At 48.1% G+C, this 17528-nt stretch overlaps 1 protein-coding gene across 1 annotated transcript in view; it reads right to left on the reverse strand.

Annotated features, from left to right (window-relative positions):
• The window catches only part of LOC119379131 (pre-mRNA-splicing factor SLU7), a 47422-nt gene that overhangs the window by 11881 nt on the left and 18013 nt on the right, over positions 1-17528 (reverse strand). The window contains exons 11-12 of the mRNA XM_037648319.2: positions 14794-14898; positions 7191-7301 (exon numbers count right to left, since the gene is read on the reverse strand). Coding sequence (XP_037504247.1) covers positions 7191-7301; positions 14794-14898 — 216 coding nt within the window. The remainder of the gene's footprint in view (positions 1-7190; positions 7302-14793; positions 14899-17528) is intronic.

The raw sequence follows: 17528 nt of genomic DNA on the forward strand, positions 1-17528 counted from the left end.
CAGTCTGCAGCCCGGGCTACAGCCACTGAAGTGAGCTGATGCACAATCTGCTCATTGGATTAGTACCAAAGTGAGAGTGAAAGGGCTTGAAGAATAATGTGTGTGTGTTAAATTTCACCACAAACTTGGCAAAGCTTGGCATAACAGGTGACAAGACATGTGTTTGTGGCTATGATGTTGAAACAAAGGTGCTGTTGTCACAGTGGGTTGGCAAAGCAGGTTGGCCCTTATCCAAAAATGCACATGAATCGGTCATCAAAGATCATAACAAAAAAAGCACAACTGGAACAGAGACATGCCCAATTGGCAGTTATCAAAGATCATGGTGATGTTGGTTGTGTTCCTTTACTGCAAAGGTATTGTTCAGCAAGAAGTTATACTACATGGTCAGATGGTAAACAAGGAAGTCTACCAGAAAATTGTAGCGTGTTTGAGGGATGCCATGTGCAGTAAGAGACCTAAATTGGCGGGAAACGAGACTTTGGTGCTGCATCATGTCAATACGCCAGCTCAAGCATCACTCCTTGTCCACAGACTATTTAGCAGATCACCCCACCTCCAATGTGCTCCATCCATTGCACACTAGGGGCTTAGCCCCAGCAGACTATTTTCTGCTTCACAAACTTAAAACATCATTGGGAGGATGTCTTTTCCAAACCACAGAGCAGATTTAGGACAATGCGACACGATACATTCATGCTAGGCCAGAAAGCGCGTTGCAGGAATCTTTACAAAAATTGAATAAATGATGGAAACGGTGTACTACCTCGAGGGGGACAGTGCTGAATGTTGAATGATAAGCACTGTCATGCTCGTTTGTGTTCGTTAGGCCTCACTCCCCGAATCCCGCGCCACTCACGTCCAACCACAACACCGTCCGCGCACACACTGCCCGCACACGCCGGATGTCCACTGTTGCCATCACGCCCAGGGGGCGCCACATACCCCCATCACTACCAATGGATGTCCTCACAGCCCGTCCCCCCCTTGAAGCGTGAAGCTCCCCGCTGACCATGGAGGATGGTATTTGACGAGCTTGTCGGCATGGGCCTCGCCACAAGCTCTCCCAGTCTGTGGGTGGACGAGCTTGAAAGTGTTTGCACCAATACGTCTGCAGATGCGGAATGGACCATTTCGCCTTGGTGCCAGCTTCGATGAGATGCCTCTTGCAGCGTCACTGACTATGTGGGTTTCTCGCAGGACAAGGTCGCCTTCCTCCAATGTCGTGGCTCGGCATCGCTGGTCGTAGTGCTGCTTCTGGGCACGCCAAGCATGTTGCTGATGCTGCCGTGCAGCATTCATGACCTCCGCCAAATGGGACTGAAGTTCTGCTGCGAATGCGTGAGAAGATGATACCGCAGGCTCAGCGTCTTGCTTGTCTTCGGTGGGTTGCCAGAGTGTTCGGAGTTCACGGCCATAGCAGAGGAGGGCTGGGGTGTATCCAGTAGCAGCACTTACAGCGGTTCGCATTGCAAAAGCAATCTCGGGAATGTGTTGGTCCCAGTTTTTGTGCTCATTGCAGTATGCACGAATGCACTGCTTCACGGTGCCACTGTGCCGCTCGACCATCTGTCCGGCTGGCCTGTAAGGCACCGTGTGGCGCTCCGAGATGCTCCATCGCCTAAGCAGGTTCTTCCATAATTTACTAACAAAGGGCTTCCCATTATCGCTAGAAATAGCAGTAGGTACCCCGTGTCTGCAGATGAACTCTTCCACCCGGCTGGCTATCTGCTGTGTTGTTGCTGCACGAAGAGGGAAGAGCTCAATGAATTTGGTAAATTTGTCAACAATGACCAGCAAGTGCTTGTGCCCCCGAGGGCTGGTAGGTAACGGCCCCATTAAGTCAATAATAAGTTCTTCCATTGGTGCTGCAGGCCATTGGCTTGCCATAAATCCTTGGGGTTTGCAACGCTGTGCTTTCGTCCTTTGACAGACTGAGCAACTGCGGACATACTTCGATGTGTCATTGCTCATGCCCAACCACACAAACTTGTCTCTGATGCGCCGCAGTGTCTTGTAGAATCCTGCATGGGCACTTGTCGGGTGGTCATGGGCCATCTGCAGGACCAAGGGGCGAAGGTGAGTAGGCAACCAGGCTACTGTACGGTCGCCGCGACATTGCACCAAAAGTCCTGATGGCTCTAGATGAGACGTGGATGCCAGGTCCTCCAGACGACGGGTTTCGGCAGTGCCTTTGTGCAGGCACTCTCCCTGGATAGTTCTCGTTATGTCACACAAAAGAGCATCACGTTGTTGTTCCTGTGCTAGTTTTTTCGCACAGTTTATAACACTGAGGTCCTCAATGGTGGTTGGCAGGCAGGTTTCAAACGTGACAGAGCCTTCGTCAGTGTCCAAGTTAAGTGGCAAAAGTCTCTCAGGCAGGCTTTCAGCTGCTGTCTTGGAGTTTGGCTGAACAGGTGCCCGGCTTAGGGCACCAGCAGGAATGTTTGCCTTACCCAGCGCCTCCTCTATTTTTCAGTGCCTGGGCGAACGCTCTCCTCGGGCCGTCACGCGCGCGCTCCGCGTTGTTACGATCGGCCCCCGCGCCGACTAGGAAGCGGCGTCCCCTGTTCTTCGAACCGGGCGCCGGAGCGCTGCTAGCCTTGACAATGGTTGAATTGTCCTCCCGAGATGGGACGTGAGGCGCCTTGCAGTACGGCCCAGCCGCGTTCGGCCAGACGACTATAATGGTTTCCTGTCGCCAAATCTACCTTGACGAGACAGCGGCATCCGCGCAGATGACAACCAGCCCCACAAATTGATCGACAGGGTGCTTCCGAACTGTAGACCTTTTGTGTCCAAGCGTGGGACCCATCGCCCTACGGCCTTATGGCGAGGACCACATGTTACACCCTTTGGTGCAAGAGCAGCAGAGTGCGGTGGCCACGCCCCAGTCGACGACGCTGACCTGGGCGAGTGTAGGTGGCACCCTCTTTAGTGTTGTGTGGGACGCGATTGGACCGTCCCAACTTGCAGAAATTCCCCCATCTAGGGATCCGGGGAAAGAGACCTTTAAAACGAGCCCCGCGGGCTCATTTGACGCGCAATCGTCGTCATGTAGACAGGAAATCCTCGTCCTGTAGGACGAAATCGTCATGTAGAAACAAACTGCTCGCCCATGTAAATAAAACTTCTGTTAAGTTTGCCTTCCTCCAGCCTCTTCCTCCGGAGTCTCTGGTGCCTCCAAACCCCGGTCGCAACAGCGTCCGCTCGCCGCTGCCGCGTGGTGGCGCTGTGCAAGTAGACTACGAGAAGCTGGCGCTGAACGGCCGCGCGTATCACGAAGCTCACGAATTCGTGTTTGCATCAGAGTTTAATTGCATTTGTGCTTCTTGCAAGCTTTCACAGGTACAGGGGGATGGAAAGAAACGCGAACATAGCGGCGCGCTGTTTTAATCACGCTCTAACCGTGGTGGCAATAAAAAGATGTTAGATGGGCTTTTTTTTGTGTCATGGACGACGTCGTCTTTTCATCAATCATCCAGGCTATAACCACTTGAAAATAAATGCGAAACAGCAAAGAATGCAGATGCCGCATGTTCGCGTGTCTTTCCATCCCCGCTGTGCGTATTCCGCAGGCAGTCGCTTAGTCCGTGCTACCGGTTCGATACTTGCACGCGAGTTTGATAGTATTCGCGTTTTATTTTCTATTTAAGGCTATTGCAACCATCCCAATGCCTTAGTATGTCATACTGTTGTGTTCCACTCTGCAAATGGAACTGAAAGAAATCACGATGTCCTTTTTATTTCTCTTTATTGATAAAGAAAAAAAAAATCTCACAGAGTACCTTATACATTCATCTAAGACGACTGAAGGGCGAAAGCCATCTCCTTCTTTTTCTTCCAGTCAATGTATTGAACATTCCTTGCCTCCCTCCGAGATATTTCTGCGCCTAACGTGGTTTTCGTACAACCGCAAGGATCGGAGGCAGTGCAAGCTTTCTGCACATCAGCGGAGTCGTGCACTGCCTCCGTGATTGGCCCATTTTGACGAAGCGAAGATGTAATATGACGACGTCACGTGAGGTGACGTCACGATGATGTCAAAATATTATGATCTATGACGTCATATGATGACGTCATCACGTAATTATTTTTTGCATCACTCGTGCTGACGCCGGCGACGGTCAATTTTCGCGTTTGATGAGGCATCTAAGGCTTGCGCCTTAATACACTGTTCAGCTGTCGTTCCATGAAATTCCAGCTGCCGCTGGTGTTCGGTAGAAGTGGCTTGCAGTAATTAGGCGGTATAATTGGTCTGTAGCTGTATGTAGCTGTTTTTGTTTGTTTTTCGTACCACCACGATTCAACTGGCTTAAGCTCTGAAATGGTAGAATCACTTGGCATAGCTCCTCTTTTTCTGGCATCATTTGTTGCTTTCTCCCGGTGGCAACAAATGTAATTCTCAAAAGCTTTATGAAGGGAACGGTCAATCACGTATATCCCTGGAAGCAGTCTAGTGACATTTCATGCAATTTAACGCATGAACTTCAGGCTTGCGTGTAGTGTGCTACATAAGTAGACGGTAGCACGCATCGGGGAACTTTAAGCGCCCAAGCTTTCAGTATTAGCTATTGGCCAATGCTGCTTTCGAAAATCGACTTTCAGACAGTCAAAAACCGACTCTCAGTCAAGCGAACGTAACGGTGACAAAATTTTCCGCGCATCACTGGCATGCGCTCTCTGGTATCGGGCTAGCAGACGACGCGCGAGCGTCTTGATCAGATAGCCGCGAAAGACACATGCCTTTGAAATTGGCTGTTTGCCCAGAACGACAAGTGCTTCATGATTCCAGTTTACATTATACTTTAAACAACGTGAATACAGCCAAAAACTGAACCATACAGCAGCTTCGAATGCAGCCACGGCATTCGTTTCCGCGAGCGATGATGCGACTGCTTGTCTACTACGGTGGCGGCGCCCGGCGGCTAAACGCCGCACTAACGCCGACGGTCGGTTCCCATTGCACTCCACTCCTTCGCCCAGGCACAGAAAAATAGAGGAGGCGCTGGCCTTACCACGACGGTGCTTAATTTTGCACTGAAACCCTTGAAGGCGTAGCACCCAGCGCCGCACACGAGGAGATGCCCGCTCAGTGGTGAACATCCAAGCCAATGACGCATGATCACAGTGCACTTCGAATTCTGTGAATTCCAAATAAGATCGGAATTTCTCTACAGCCCATACGACGGCCAAACACTCCCACTCCTGGACTGTGTAATTATGCTCCGCATCCGACAAGCCTCTGCTGATGAATGAAATTGGCTTCAAAATGTTATCCCGACGTTGCAGCAGCACTGCGGCGATACCAACACTGCTGGCATCTGTTTCAACTACAAATGGTGCATTGAGGTCTGGCAAGCTCAGAACTGCATCTGTTGCCAGCCTTGCTCGGAGAGTCGCAAATGACTGTTCTTCAATGCTCGCCCACTGCCATTTCTGTTGCGTCTTGAGCAAGTTGGTTAAGGGCTTAGCAGTGAGGGAAAATTGTGGAATAAAGTTCCTGTAATATCCAGCTAAGCCCAGAAATGCCTGCAGTTGCTTCATGTTGGATGGCCGTGGGTACTCTGCCACTGCACGCACCTTCTCTGGGTCTGGTCGGCACTCTCCTGGAGATACAACGTGACCAAGGAAGGTGAGGGATTGAGTGCATTGTTGTACTTTGGTTGGATTAATTGTAAGCCCTGCATTCTTGATGCGTTCGAGGACTTCACGGACGTGTACCAGGTGGTGTTCTATTGTAGGAGAGTACACCAAGACATCATCAAGGAACGCCATGGCAAATTTGTGGTTTATGCCCTCAAGAACCCTGTCCATTAAAGCTTGGAATGTGGCTGGGCCTCCAGCCACACCAAACGGCATCCTTGTGAATTCGAAGGTGCCCCTATGACATATGAATGCAGTCTTCTCAACATCTTGTTCCCGCAGTGGAATTTGGAAGAACCCTTGGGAGAGGTCAAAGCTTGTAAACCATTGTGCATTACCTAGCTGAGCCAGGAGCCAATCAGTGCGAGGCATTGGGTACACTGGTACCCTTGTGCAGGAATTCAAGCGTCTGTAGTCGACAGCCACCCGGTAGCCTCCGGATTTCTTTCCCACCAGTACTGGTGCACTTGTCCAGCTGCTTATGCTCCGCCTGATTAGGCCTGCTTCTAGCATCTCGTCCAAGCAAGCATCCATGATGCATTGTTTTTTTGGATTGACTGGGCGCAGTTTTGTGCGCACTGGTGTGCTGTCACCGTCGCCGACATTTGTGTAGCCGGCGGTCCAACAAAGGCCGGTCGGCGCTCGTTGCCTCCGGGAACCACGGGAGTGGCCATTAACGCCTGCCGCAGCTCAGATGCTATGCGCTCGTATTCGATAGCCGATCCATTTGTCTGACGCAGCATAAACTGTACGAATTCATCGGGAATTTCAGTCGGTCCTATCCCGGACGAGCCCCCACTTGTCATGCTCGTTTGTGTTCGTTAGGCCTCACTCCCCGAATCCCGCACCACTCACGTCCAACCACAACACCGTCCGCGCACACACTGCCCGCACACAGGCCGGATGTCCACTGTTGCCACCACGCCCAGGGGGCGCCACATACCCCCATCACTACCAATGGATGTCCTCACAGCACTAAAGATGATGGAGCAAAAGTTCGTTTTTTTTAACACACCTGTATGTCGCTAAAGCTAGTGAAAACGCACATAAATCATTCAGAATACAAGAAGTTGTGATAAATATGGTTATTCAAGCAGGTGAATATATTATCGCTACCATTTGGGAAAGTTCATCAATGAGGAATGCTGCACAAACAAATTGGAATGAACATGTTCCATGTCAGGCAGACAAGAACATGTGTGCACCATCCAATTATCATGCATTATGCAGCTAAACAAGGCACACTTGTGAAGGTTGGCAAAGGTTTTACAACAGCAGGTAAAGGTACTTCCTTGCTCAAAGTGTCACGAGAAAACCTACCTTTCAGCATGGCCTCTCAATTGCAATGAGTGCACTGTATAGTGAAAGCCAAATTTAACTGCAACAAATCTAGGGATGGTTGCTTTGGCTCATGAATGCAAGATACACAATATTTATTATGCCTGCAAACAGCTAAGAAAGTAAGCATAAGTATCTGAACAAAATGAATAGAACTTCTTTTTGGAAAATGAAACAAGTTCTCATTGTTTAAGAAGAAAACTTACCATCGCCTGTACTTCCTTGCCACTGGCACCAGTGCAGTACGAATTCTTTATTAAGGAGTGACAGCACTTGTAGCCCCACTGAAAGTCCTTCCAGTAGGATCCCCAGACAGACTGCAAACAAGACAACTGCATTTAGGCTTCCAAGTACATACAACAATACACAGCAAATGCTACAGAGAAGTATTGCAGGAAAGCAAACATGCAGGCGAGAGTTCTACAGAGTGATATGCTTACAAAAAGAGAGGCTACACAATCATATCATAGAATATCAAACTCCCCAAAAATTAGGTAAACGTTTAATACCTCTGGATACATAAAATTATGAGCTCATGAAATAAAGAAGCAAATTGATGATTTGATCCACTTTGGTACACTGCATTATATTGTAAATTACTGTATGTAATAAGTACACCCATGAGCAAAGTATAGGGACCACGGGAGTGCGCCAGCGCGTTCCGAAATTGTGGTCTGCGCCATCTAGTAACGACCTGTCTACTGTCGAGAGCTTTGCTTTGGCCGTGCATTCGACAGTCAGATAGCACAAAGCTCTCGACAGCAGACAGCTCACCACTAGAAAGCAGACGGCAATTTCGGTACGCGCTACCGTGGTCCATATACTTTTGCTCACGGGTGTACATGCTTGTTCTAACGCAATAACGTTAAGGGGGGAAGCTGCTTTTTGGACCAAAAATTGCCAAAAAAATAGATTTTTGGGATTCTGCCATTACTGATGCATACCCTCACCAATTTTCATGCATCCTAGATCATTGTTTTAGCTAGTACAGACTTTTATATCAATCATCAACCGACAGTGTTTTGTTCTTTGCTATTTTTCCTGTTTCATTCTCTTATAGCCTTACAATCTTTTGACACACATTTCTCAGCTTTGGTGTGCTCAATTTTGTTCACTTTTGCCATGTTGAAAAGCTGCGTGTTTATAGAGTGCGACTGTTACTTTGGAAAGTAATAAATGTTTAGAAAGGGTGAAATAAGAAAAGTGCTTTTTTTTTCAGTCATTCAAGTGAGAACTTTAAAGCTTCATAACTTTTGTTCTAGGAAAGCTAGAACCACAAAATTACTCTTGTTGCTTTCTTTGATCTGTAGAATCCACTGACATTTCATTCAGCAAGATCTATGCGGCCTGTTAATTAAAAATGGAATCAAGTTAAGTTCTCATGAATAATTAATTTTAAAATTAGTGGTATGGTGTACACAAACACTGAGCTCTTGTATGATATGAGCACATAAAAATACACAATCACTGAAGTTATCATAATCCTAACTTGAATAATAAAGCCCCTTATCAGTGTGTCTACCAATTAAATTTTTCCAAATTCCCTGACTTTTTCAAGTTTTCCATGATGATTCTAAGCATATTCCCTGACTGGTAAGCCTGCTTGAAAAACTAATGGTCTGTGTACTGGAAATGAGCCCTCAAGTGGTTAAAAAAAAAAAAAAGACAGGGCACTTGCAGAACTAAGGACATCTGCTGTTGTAGTACCACTGAATGAGCTTGACCTGGCCCGGCGTGCCTCTGTTTATAGTGCTTCTGGCAAAACCGGAATGCCTTCAAGCCGAGCCGATGTCATGGCCAAGACAAACAAGCACAATTTTATCAGTGTGAGCAACGTCATGCTTGGGAATTCAGATATGCTGTGTCATCTGTAGAAGCAGCAGTATGTACTCATTTTTTTTTTCACACTTCAGCTTAGCTGTTTACTGTAGAAGCAGAAAAAGGAGCGACTCGATAAGTTTTGATCAAAGGTAAAGATTGTTTTTCTGACGGTCGCACAGACTGCCATCTATCAATTTCCATGACCAAGCCAGATTTTTCAAAAACTTCATGACAATTCCCTGACTTTTCCAAATATGTCCAAATTCCCTGAAAGTTCCAGGTTTTTCAGGTTGGTAGACACCTTGCTTATGTCTAAAACCCTCTTCCCAACTTAAGAAGCTCGTGTGGTCAAAAATCCAATGTCAGAAGCAGCATTGCCCGTGAGCGAAAAATCGCGATTGATGCAAAGAATGGAAACAGGTCAAAGAATGCTCGGATCGATGCCAAATTTCTCAGGGCAGCTCCTGCAAAACAAAGTAATTTAGTTGAAAATAAAATTGAGTAAATGAGTGTTCGGATGGGAATTGAACCCAGATCTTCGGGGCGCATGATGAGCACGGTGCACAAATGCCACTACGGTTCAGTAGTGCAAGCTGAATAAAGGGGGACCTTTTATGAGTTGCCATAAGGTGCGACTCGGGGGGAGGTGCACTTGCGTGCCTGAAAATGGAAAAGTCTAGTGGAGACTCAGAATGAATAGACTGCTCCCTTTGCTTTTGCATGTCAGAATGGCTCTAGTGAGGAGCATTTATTGTCTTGTTTCCCTTCCCGACACCAGCACGATCTCCGGAACACAGAGGGAGACCACTTTTCTTTCTTGGTCTTCACACTCAGTTGCCATGGGATGAGAACACATGTGCTCCCACAAACACACACACAACCATAAGCACACTAACACCGGACCCAGTGAGCGTACGTGTGCTCCAGTGCTATATGCCCTAGCCCTTTCGCTGTCACTGACGCAACGGTACGTTCTCCGTTATGCGTTCAAAAATTCGCGCTGCAGCGCAACACTGATGTATTTTGCGTGATTCTACTGCTTGCGCCATCTCTCGAATCTATCTAGAAGCATGTATTTTTGCTCCTCGCTGTGTTGGTACATGTATTGAAAAGTATGAAGCGACAGCGCCCACCCTTCTGCGCTGGGGGCACATCACCGCTCCGCACGTGCTATTCTTACGAGTGGAGTGACCATGCGGCGCGCGTACGATTACAGGTACATGGGTTTTTCTGTCATCTGCTGCAGGTGTGCAGGTCTTTTTTTTTGTATACTGTTGGTGTGTCTGCTGCAGCACATCAAGTTCAGGGGCGCTCGCCATTGCCTCTCCATTAGACCAAACTCGATCACTGCTTTCGCTCGCTCGCCACAGCCTCGCTTGCTGCTATCAGCAGCAAACGAAGTTGTTGTATCCCCTTTCCATCCCTATCAGTCATCTTGATTTAACAATGTGCCATTTCTCTGCGTTTCAAGCTTTCCTGATATTCCCAAAACCAAGCCTGCACTGGGAGTGCGCCACAGCCAGAAACACCCGACAGTGAAAGGGCTAGCGCTGACGTCATTGCTGCTTCTTGCAACCTGTGCAAGTAGCGGAAACATTGCGTTTACGCGTGTTGCAGTGAGATGTCTCCGCCCTCCCATGGTTTGAAGCCGATGCGAATGGGGCCTCATAACGCTATTGCGTTCTTAACCTTTGCAGTCCGCTGTCGGGCATCTCCTGACAAAGGAACACGGCCAAAGCAGTCCCTAGTCAGACACTGCCTGATAAGCTGTTTCGTGGTTAAATCACGTGTGCATTTTCTCACTATGCATTATGTGCTATCTCTTAAAAGAGTAAGTAAACTTCTTTTACTTGAGCTTTTCTTTTTTTTTAACAACAGACAGCAGTACATGTGCAATTCGAAGCCTTGAACTATTTGAGTGCTTAGGCGAGCACAGTGGCTCTGTTTCCATGCCGCTTGCAGTGGAGCACGGCTGCCTGCTCACAGAGTGCCTTTTAGGGCGATAATTCTGAAGCTTTTAGTGAAAGCGAACATCATTTCAGTGTGAAAAAAAACTATGTGCCTCCATTAGATGATGGAGATAGTGATTCTAAAGAAACCAGTGATGAAGAAGAAGACAACGACGCTTGAGACGTTGGCGCTGGCAGGCACGCAGGCAAGGGGGGGGGCCCGGGGGGCCCGGGCCCCCCCCAAAATTCATCCAGCCTTTTATGTTCCCGGGCAATTTTTTTTTCTTTTTGCCATGAAAAGACTTTCTTTCTAATAATTAGGCCTTGGGCCCCCCCCCGAAAAAAAAATCCTGGCTACGTGCCTGGGCTCTGGTAACACAGGACCATCTTTTTCTGCAAAAACGTGCAGCAATAATGCTGGATAGCACCCAGGAGAGTGCTTTGAGCGCTTACGTACGCTGTCCAAATATCGCTGAAAGACTTGGGCACAAAATCAACTGCAAATATAAACATCCGATCTTTCCCTTCGTGGTGCCCAAAATTGGCAAGAGTTTCAGACCGGAATGGCCGAAAAGTAGGTAAAAGTTTCACACTGCAAAGGGTTAAAGGCAAAAAGCATCCTCCAGTTTTTTCACTGTTCGTATATCTACTCTATCGGTACATAAATTTACATAAAAGTACATAAAAGCAGAGAGTACCACTAACCGACCTCGTCAACCTATTCAAAAACCAACCCATAAAGAAAAAGAGACAAAATACCATTTGGACTTCTTTACACTATGTACAACACAGCAGAGCCAATGTATGCTGGCAATGAAACTGTCAGATGCAATGCAATGTTTAGACACATCACAAGTTCAAGGTCTTGGCCACTGAAGCTAGGGTCAGGTATAAAAACCTTTTTTAAGTGCGAATGCACTTTATAAGCGACCCTGAATCCGCCGTCCCATAGCAACGGCGCGAGGAGCGGAGAGGAGCGTCTGTAGCAACGGCGCAGCGACGTCACGCCCCACGTGACTGCGCGCGCTCCGCCCTCCGCTCCGTGGCTGCGCGCGCCCCGCGCATTGCCTGTGGTGATGAAGGCCGGCGGCGAGACGCCAAACGAAAGCGTGCGAAGCGAGCCGAGCACCCCGAAGCCGATCTGGCGCGGGGACGCGCGATGCGTGAGCGAGCGCGGGCCCTCGAATTCGATCGGCCGGACGCGCGCTTCAAGCGAGACTTCCTGGACCGCAACTTCGGATATAGCTGCGCGGTGTGCGATCGACTGTGGTTCGACAACAACCTGAGCCACATCTCGGGCGTGCGCAACGCCGCCAACAAGTTGAACGCGTTGCGGGTTCTTTGGAACGAGTTCGGAAGACAGATCATCATCATCAGTAAAAGTGCTTTGCATTTAAAAACGGCCAGACCTCCGTGGGTCGGCTGGCGCGTGCTCTCTCGCTGCCGTCTCCTTCGCTCGGCTCTGCAGTTTAGTCGCGCGCGCCCCCTCATAGCATCACCCCGTGCTTCGCACTTCCTCATACTCCCCTTCGGGGAAATGCGGGTTTTTTGGTGAAGTATCACACTACAGCACCGCTGTTACTTTAACTCCAGTTAATTCAATCTAGACCAAAGGTTTTGACGGGTACCAACATACCATATAGACTCGTGTAAGGGCCGCACTTCAGGTGAGATATGCATGTTTGACAAGAAGGTGTGGATGAACAATAAATATCTTAAGTACATATTTTTATGCCTTTGACACAGCGTTGCAGACACAAGTTGGTAAATTCCCACTTTTCACAATCTCAAGAGTGTCCAGACATGCAGAGTCTTCATGTGAGCTCCAGAGAGGTATGCTATTCGGTATTTCAAGTTAATGATATACCTCATTTACATGATTGTAGATCGACCTATTTTATCTAAATTTGAAATCCAAAGTTGGGGGGGGGGGGCGTCGACTTACAATCGAAACCAAAACTATAGTACAACCAGTAACAGCAGGACAAACAAGAAACAAGTGGTTACATTCATAGGTCGGCAAAAATATTGCAACTCACTCAGACTCACTCAAGAAATATATTTTGCTCTGAGAGCTCACTCGGACTCAGACTCACCGAAATTTTCCTCAACCAGACTCACTTGGCCTCAGACTCATTAAAATTTCCCTCAACCAGACTCACTCAGACTCAAACTCACCAACGTATTGCTCAGCCGGACTCATGCGTGAGTTTGCCGACCTATGGTTACATTACATTTGTTTTCCGGCTCTACCTATACAGTCGAGCCCGACTATATCGAACCCGTTTATATCAAATTATCCCGTATATCGAACAATTTCTAAACACGGTAAATTTACATTGAGAATATATAGCAAAAGTTACTGTTACATCGAACGAAAATAGCAACGACAACCGATATATCAAACTCCATGTGCCTCAAAAGTGCCCCAGCAAGTTGGCTTTCCCTCGCGGTGGTGGGGAAAACTGCCGGCGCCACCCTAGAAAAAGTGGTTTAGACCCGGTTGTGCACGGGCGAACAACCCCCTGCAAGAAATGATCCTGGCCCGCTCGCAGCGCTTACAGCCAATCAGAGGCCGTCGTGCTTTCTCCGAGGTACAGAGGCGGTAGAAGTGAGCGCCATTTTTTCTTTCTTTATGCTTGTGTGCCTGCTGCTGCCTGTTTTCCTCGAGTCCTCATTCAGCGTGGTCCGTGCTGGTGGTGTTGCCTGTTGGTGCTCTGTGAACCTTCGTGTCGGCAGGGAGCTTAAGATCGACTTGCTCGGAGCTCTTTCTATGTTGAGTAGATCGTGGGCAGATGTCACGAAGGAGACGATCCAGAACTGCTTTAGGCGTGCCGGCTTCCGCATGCCAGGTGATGACACCCCAAATTCCGATGACAGCACTGAAAACACCGCAGGTGTTTCCGCCGAAGTTTGGAGCGAGCTGGCAGAGTTCCCGGGAGCTATCGACGGATCGACATTCGACGAGTTCGTCAGTGCGGACGATGATGTCGCCATCATGGGTGAGCTACAAGATGAGGACTACGTTGCAGACGTCGTGCCGACCACGAGCCAAAGCGACAACAATAAGGAAATTGACGATGGCCCATTGCCTACATCCTCCGAAGTGATTAGTGCACTTGCGTTGGTCCGGCGCTATTGCGTGAATGTGGAAGGTTGCAGCCTCAGCTGCTCCGACTCGTTGGACAACGTGGAGGCGTGTGTGCTGTCGCAGGCAGCGAAGTCGTTGACACAGAAGAAAATCCAGGATTATTTTGTTCCAAAGTAGGGCACGCAAGTAAGCCACCATATTAATAAAGTACTTTTCTTATTGTTATGTGCCTTTGTGTCAAAATCCTATAGCGGGCCTATATCGAATTATGCCATATATCGAACTAATAAACGTTTTTTGGAGAGTTCGATATACCCGGGTTCGACTGTAGCATATTATTCTGCATGCTCGTTTGAAGAAAAAAAAAAAAAGCCTTTTTTTTTATCAAGCCGCCGTTCTTCATCAGGAATGCTGCTGCTGATTGGAAGAGTGGCTCTTCCATCAATGATCAACACTCCCACAACTGTTTTGAAGTGTCGATCACAAATGGTAGAGCCACTGTTCCAATCAGCAGCACGCCTGACGGCGAACAACGCTTCAGCGGGAATTTGTCTGGGGGGCACTGTTGGCTGATAGAAAAGCTTCCCTTTATGGCTTTTTGAGGCTTTTTTTTTTTTTTGGCAGCCATGTTTGGCAAGAGGGCAGAATCTGCACCCAGCCCTCCCTCCCCTCCTTGTAAACCAAAAGCTTCATGACAAAGGTCATGTTAGTTGCTGCCACAAGACATTGACGCTATCTGCCTCTGTTTGAACTGAATTTGTGAAAACTGTAACTTTCAATGGCAGACATGCAGTCGCCAGTAATGAAGGTTGAAAGTTTAGGATGACATGTTCAAACCAAAAGCTTTATGATGAAGGTAACGTTAGTTGCTGCCACAAAACATTATTGATGCTGCCACCTGCCAACAACGTGTCGGCAAATGGCAATAATTAAAGAAAAATGACTTACCGTATGATTGTTAATAAGAACGTGTTCCTCATACTTGGACCGAATGACAGGCTTCTCTGCTCCACGAACCACTTCACCATGTCTTGAATATTCCACATAATCCTCCTGCAGCATTAAACAACTGTTAACTACAGCCCCAACGACAAAATTTCAGTAAACATTCAGCAAGCCATATTGAGGTCTATTTCCAGTTTATCACAGAGAAGCAGTGAATAGTATTAATACAGTCAAACCCATTTCCAACCAGGTGCTTGTGACCCTCAAGGTACTTTGTTATACAGGTCTCTGTTTTTTAGTCACTACAGGCCTTTAGTTCTAATGGCCTACTAATAACCAGTCCACGGTGTTAGAATAGTTTAGGTGGAGCGACGGCGCATTGGAATGAGGAGAAATCGGGGACCTCTTTCCCTTTCTTGCCGAAAGGAGGCGCGCGCGGGACGGTGGCTTCTGGGCACAAGTAGATTATACAGGAAACCACGAGAGGCACCTGAGACAAACATCCCAGAGGGCCGGCCAAGTACTCCGTAGGAGGTGCCTGTGGGGTTTCAACCGCCCCATTATGGTGCACGAACCATGGAAGGCGGTACACGTGCCGGCGCTGACTTTCGCTAATGCAGTGATTTGCCCCGCTGCGCAGACCCGGGAGTGGCTTGAACGCAGTCAGCGCGCCGTGGGACGACTGGCTCTGGGGTGCCACGGCAACGCTGCCAACGAGGCAGTCCAGGGTGACCTGGGTTGGTCCTGTTTCGAAGCGCGGGAAGCTCGGAGCAAGCTGTCCTACGAAGGCAGGTTGAGCCTGATGCAGCCACATCGCTGGGCACGGCGAATATTTGATTATGTTCACCGCAACGGCATCCGCACCAGATGGTCGAAAAGACTGCAGCACCTCAGCAGGAAATACGGCTTCTATGCGAGCCCTGTGCAGGAGGACACCGAGCGTAAGTGGTCCAACGCAGTTAAGACCCAAGTGCGAATGACGGAGACTGACACTTGGCGGCGAGACATGGAGGAGAAGAGTACACTGAGGATCTACAGGGAATCCAAACAGGAGATCCATGTCGAACCCCTATTCGACAATAGTGTAGCCAGCAGCCTCCTCTTCGAAGCACGAGCCGGCGCTCTTAGAACTCTGGCATATCGCCGGCGCTTTGATGAGAGCGTGGGAGATGCAATGTGCCGTGTATGTGGTGCCGACAGGAGACAATCGAACACTTGGTCATGGACTGCGAGGGCCTCACAACAGCACCTACAGATGGCACCACCTTACAGCAGGCGCTTGGCTTCTCGCCCAACGACGCTCCTGATGGTGGCGGAGTGGCGGAGTGGCTACGACCAAGAAGCGACTCAGTGAGTGGTGGACAAAGGTGCGCGCAAATTGACATGTCGAAGCTCTCCTCGTTGAACATGTGCATGTACCGTGGTGGTTAGATGTGTGTGTAGCCACTTATGTGTATGCGCTATCGTTTTCTTTTTTTCTTTTTTTAAGTCATTAGGCCAGGGCATCGGTTGATGCCCGCCCGTTACAAAGGGTGGGGCCATAAATCCAATCCAATCCAATCCAATCCACCTGGCTATACCCAGCACAAACCTGACACTTCTAACATTAGGTGTTTTAGCGTGTTTAGCAATGTCGCAAGGCCCTGTGAGGATTGTGTGGTATTGTAATATCATATACATAAGTTAGATATAAAGATTTACTAATGTTTTATGCATGACGGTTCGGCATGCGGCGTGAAGCTCATAAACACCACCTTCGGCCTCGGCAACACCGTGGCTTAGGCGATCGTGCCCTCATTTGTCTGCAAATGTAAATCTGCAGTTGCGTGATGCGTGTTGAATTCACCCTTCATTTGCCCTCGAAAGATTAATTAATGTATTTGCGGTCAGCATCATATAAAGAGCAGGTGTCATGTTAAGGGGCATTTCGGATATGAGATCAAGTGAGCCTTCAGAATCTTTTACTACGAACCGCTTATTTGCAAATTCCGTAAACATTTGCGAGAAGACGGATGCTTTGATGTAATGGAATAGAACAACTCTATTTAGGTCTTTCGGGGCGTGCACTAGCATGTGACGCGCCGCTCCCACGTCGGAAAATACAGGATTGAAAGAGAATGCAATGAAGTGGGCGACAGCTTGTGGCCAATGACTACGAAGCCGCTCTTTGACATATTCAAAATAAATAGACTGCAAGATACATACGTTACGGTGCGCCAAGAATTTTATCACAGTATTGGGACGATCTACGAATTTTACATATTTTTGCCTCAAAAAGCTGCTTTAGCTCGAGTATTGTATGGTGCGGCTACATGATACGAAAGAATGTTTCCTCACAAGACAAGAATGTTTTCTTTTAAATAGCACTACCCATGATTTGGTGACAAATCGCGCATCAAAATGTTTTTCACAAACAAAATTTGTTGTTTGCAACTCGCGATTTTTCCGTGGAATAGCAGTGGCCACATATTCAAGCGGTCACTATCCTTCAGAGCAGTGAAAAAGCAAATTTTCTCCGTGCACGATTTGTAGCCTGAGATGCATCGCGAAAAAGAGCACTTCTTGCCCACCTGGACAATATAAGTTGTGTAAATAAGGACATGATGAACAAGGATAAGCTATTTCATATCGGCTACCATTTAGACGGCAGGCGTTTCGACTGGCGAACGTATGTGCACGAATGGGGCCTCGTCTGGTTCGGCGTGTTAGTTTTAACGGGTCAGACAGTGACGTCACGG

Source organism: Rhipicephalus sanguineus, chromosome 1, assembly GCF_013339695.2.
Source record: "Rhipicephalus sanguineus isolate Rsan-2018 chromosome 1, BIME_Rsan_1.4, whole genome shotgun sequence".
Taxonomy (NCBI): domain Eukaryota; kingdom Metazoa; phylum Arthropoda; class Arachnida; order Ixodida; family Ixodidae; genus Rhipicephalus; species Rhipicephalus sanguineus.